A 4652-nucleotide genomic window follows, 5' to 3' on the forward strand; every position below is an offset into this window, starting at 1 on the left:
GATAAGAGTAGATCGTTTGTAACTCTAACGAGAGCAGTCTCAGTACTATGGTATGGTCTAAATCCTGACTGGAAATCCTCACAGATTCCATTTCTTTCTAAAAAGGAGCACAGTTGTGTTGAAACTGCCTTTTCTAGTATCTTTGACAGAAAAGGTAGATTCGAGATTGACCTGTAATTTACTAAATCTCTCGGATCTAGTTGAGGTTTTTTAATAAGAGGTTTAATAATAGCCTGCTTAAAAGTTTTTGGCACGTATCCTAGTGTTAAAGATAAATTAATTATATAAAGAAGTGGACCTACGACCTCTGGAAGCATTTCTTTCAGTAGTTTAGTCGGCACTGGGTCTAACATACATGTTGTTGATTTTGATGATTTGATAAGTTTAGATAATTCTTCCTCTCCTATAGCGGCGAATGATTCTAGTTTTACCTCAGGGACACTACAGTGCACTGTCTGAAGCGAAACTGTAGACGGTTGCATGTTTATAATTTTCTCTCTAATATTGTCAATCTTGCAAGTAAAGAAGTTCATAAAGTCATTACTGCTGTGCTCTTTGGAAACGTCAGCAGTTGAATCTCTGTTTCTAGTTAATTTAGCCACTGTGTCAAATAAATACCTAGGATTATGTTTGTTTTCTATTAAGAGATTTGAAAAATAAGTAGATCTAGCATTTCTTATAGCCGTTCTGTACTCAATCATTTTTTCTTTCCACGAAAGGCGAAAAACTTCTAGTTTTGTTTTCTTCCAATTACGTTCAGCTTTTCTCACAGCTCGTTTTAGAGCCCGAGTGTGCTCATCATACCACGGCGTTGGATTAGTTTCCTTAATCTTCTTTAGACGTAAAGGAGCGACTGCATCTAATGTGCTGGAAAAGAGAGAGCCAATAGTTTCTGTTGCAGCATCGAGTTCTTCTAAGTTGTCAGGTATACTAAGGCGATGAAACTGCTCGGGGAGATTATTTATAAAGCAATCTTTAGTGGTAGAAGTGATGGTTCTACCATATTTATGGCTGGGTGGTGGTTTTGTAGCCTTGGCTAACTGTATTATACACGAGACTAAATAATGATCTGATATATCATCGCTCTGCTGTAGAATTTCAACAGCATCAATATCAATTCCATGCAACAGTATTAGATCTAAGGTATGATTACGACAATGAGTGGGTCCTGACACGTGTTGTCTAACTCCAATAGAGTTTAAAATGTCTGCAAATGCCAATCCAAATGAGTCTTTATTATTATCTACATGGATATTAAAATCACCACCAACAAGGACTTTATCCGCAGCCAGTACTAACTCTGATAGAAAATCAGCAAATTCTTTGATAAAGTCAGTATGGTGCCCTGGTGGCCTGTATACAGTAGCCAGCACAAATGTCAACTTACATAATGTTACATAAAGCACCATCACTTCAAAGGAATTATATTTGAAATTCTTTTGAATGATTCTGAATATATTACTATAAATTACAGCAACACCTCCCCCTTTGCCTTTCTGTCGAGGATTGTGTCGATAGTCATAACCTTGAGGACTAGACTCATTTAAAATAATGTAATCGTCTGGTTTTAGCCAGGTTTCTGTCAAACACAGCAAGTCTAGTTTATTGTCTGTGATAATTTCATTTACAATAAGTGCTTTTGAAGAAATAGATCTAATATTCAGTAACCCAAGCTTTATCATTTGTTTATCTGATTTATCTGTGATTTTCATTTTTTGAACATCAATTAAATTTTTACCCTTAAAAGGTTTCGGAAGTTTTTTGTATTTACTAGTTCGAGGTACAGACACAGTCTCTATGTGATAATATCTAGGTGAAAGAGTTTCTATGTGCTGTGAATTATCTGAGTTCTGTGACGTGAGGCGGCTAGCAGACGGTCGGTTTAGCCAGTTTGTCTGCGTCCTGATCTGGGCCCTGGTTTGTCATGTTTCAGCTCTAAGACTATTTGCCAAATTTCTAGATAGAAGAGCAGCACCATCCCGGGAGGGATGAATACCATCTCTTTTCAACAGATCAGGTCTGCCCCAAAAGCTTTTCCAATTGTCTATGAAACCTATATTATTCTGCGGACACCACTTAGACAGCCAGCCATTGAGTGATGATAACCTGCTAACTATCTCATCACTCCGACAAACAGGAAGAGGGCCAGAACAAATTACTTCTGCTGACATTGAATTTGCGAGTTCACACACCTCTTTAATGTTAATTTTAGTGATCTCCGACTGGCGAAGTCGAACATCATTTGTGCCGACGTGGATAATGATTTTAGAATATTTACGTTTAGCATTAGCCAGCATTTTTAAATTTGCTTTGACGTCAGGTGCTCTGGCCCCCGGCAAACATGTGACTATGGTGGCTGGTGTCTCTATTTTCACGTTCCGTGTAATAGAATCGCCAATAACTAGGACACTTTCAACAGGATTCTCAGTGGGTGCGTCACTGAGTGGGGAGAACCTGTTTGATGTTCTAATCGGAACGGAAGAGTGGTGTTTGTTCTTGCCACTATGCCGCCTCACAGTCACCCAGTTAGCCTGCTGCGTGGCTTCTACAACCGGAACCGAATGTGCAGTGTTTACTAGGCTAGTCGCATCCAAAGCAGTATCTAAGGCCCTTTCATTCTCACTATCCTCAATTAAAGTTTGGATGCGTGTCTCTAATTCTGAGATTCTCTCTGTCAGCCTGACAATATCCCTGCATTTATCACATGTGTAAGTCTCACTGCTGACAGAAAGAGCTAAGCTATACATGTTGCATTTAATACACATGATAATTGTCGGACATGGCTGACCGTGTTTTTGTAGAGTAGTCTGACTCCCCACGCCGTCCGAAAAACTGCATCGCACACGGGACTCGCAAGCTGGATGTCTCGGTCGCTTGCCGGTGCCTGGGGCAAGGGTGATGTGCCTGACGCTGTACCTCACGGTGGATCTATGAATGCCGGGCAGCAAAGTCTCCACAGCTTCCCGATCTGGCGAGGACAGATCGGAATATCGGATACATCGGATAAATCCGCCATTAGATCTACAAGGAAGGTTAGTTTAGAGGAAAAAATAGACGGTAGCTAGCAGGCTAGCGGGCTATGGCTGACACTAGGTGATTACGCTGGTAGATTACTAGTAATAAATCGTTCCGTTTAGTAATACTATGCAATAGGTTAAGTAATCTAGTGAAAAACAAGAAATTTATATTATGTGAATAGGAATAAAGAGAAGGATTTAGGATAAACTCCACGAAGCTCCGAGCGTAGGTCAGGCAGCAGGCAGCAGTTCACTCAAGGCAGCGAGGCAGAGAGGCAGACAGGAGCAATCGAGCGTGTCAATTGCTCAATTGTCCCAAAACGTGTCATACCTGTCAGACCGTTGGGAAGCTGAATCAGGTGATTCCACCTGCTCCTCTGTCTCCCATTCCAGCCATTGGGGAGCCCTTCGAGCATGTAATCATAGACTGTGTTGGGCCTCTACCTAAAACTAAATCTGGCAACCAGTTTCTGTTAACCATAATGTGCGTGGCCATTAGATTTCCGGAGGCAATTCCGTTAAGGAAAATCACAGCGCCCGTTATCATCAAAGCGTTGGTGAAATTTTTCTCTAATTTCAGGCTCCCTAAAATAGTGCAGACTGATCAGGGCACAAATTTTTTATCAAGGCTTTTTAACCAAGTTTTGGAGACTTTGGCGATTTCTCACCGTGTGTCAAGTGCCTACCAGCCACAAAGTCAGGGGGCACTTGAACGCTTTCACCAAACACTTAAGTCTATGCTTAGGAAATATTGTATGGACACTGCTCGAGATTGGGACGAGGGAGTACCTTTGGTTTTGTTCGCAGCTAGAGAGACGGTACAAGAGTCTCTTGGTTTTAGTCCGGCCGAACTCGTCTTTGGACATCAGGTAAGGGGACCTTTAAAAGTTCTTAAGGAAAAGATTTTAATGACTGATTCGAGTCCGAACACTAATGTACTGGATTATGTTAGTACTTTTCGAGATCGTTTACATACTGCTTGGTCGCTAGCTAAAGAATCTCTAGCTAATGTTCAAAAAAACATGAAGCACAAGTTCGATCGGAAAGCAATTGCGCGATCTTTTGTGCCTGGTGAAGAAGTGCTCGTTCTTTTACCTGTTCCTGGATCAGCTCTGTCAGCTCGTTTCTTTGGTCCGTATGTTGTGAAAAGGAAAATGAGTGAAACTGATTATATGCTTTCCACACCTGATAGGAAACGCCAAACCCGAGTGTGTCACATAAACATGTAAAAAGCTTACCATGCCAGGGAGAAATCCAAGGTTAAAGCTCCGGAACAGACTGCAGGGCCTGCTGTCTCTTCTGTCGCGATAGCTGTAGAGCTGACGCCCACTCCTGGTGTCTCGGGTGCTGATGAGGATGGTGTTGTACTCCGCAATGCTCCTCATCAGTGTGCAAGGTTGGCAAACTTGGAGATATTACAAGATCTTTCATCATGTCTTATTCATTTAACCTTCGACCAGCAATCCGATATTGGTAACTTGATCTCTGAGTTTAAATGTCTGTTTAGTGATGTACCAAGGCAAACAAATGTTTTGCAGCATGGCATTGTTGTGGATGGTGCTCACCCTATTAAGCAGCAAGCTTATCGCATCAATACAGTTAAGAGGTCCATTATGCGTCAGGAGGTCAGTTATT

The 4652-nt window shown here is 41.5% G+C and overlaps 1 protein-coding gene across 1 annotated transcript; it reads right to left on the reverse strand.

The window, feature by feature from the left end:
* Window positions 1-1955: 1955 nt before the first annotated feature.
* Window positions 1956-4402, reverse strand: LOC125253931 (the record flags this gene model as incomplete). Its single annotated transcript, XM_048168188.1, has 2 exons — window positions 4256-4402; window positions 1956-2456 (listed from the first exon to the last, which is right to left on the reverse strand). Coding segments are annotated over exons 1-2 (648 nt in total), but the record flags the coding sequence as incomplete, so codon positions are not given.
* Between the last annotated feature and the right edge of the window lie 250 nt (window positions 4403-4652).

This window comes from Megalobrama amblycephala, linkage group LG19, assembly GCF_018812025.1.
Source record: "Megalobrama amblycephala isolate DHTTF-2021 linkage group LG19, ASM1881202v1, whole genome shotgun sequence".
Taxonomy (NCBI): Eukaryota; Metazoa; Chordata; class Actinopteri; order Cypriniformes; family Xenocyprididae; genus Megalobrama; species Megalobrama amblycephala.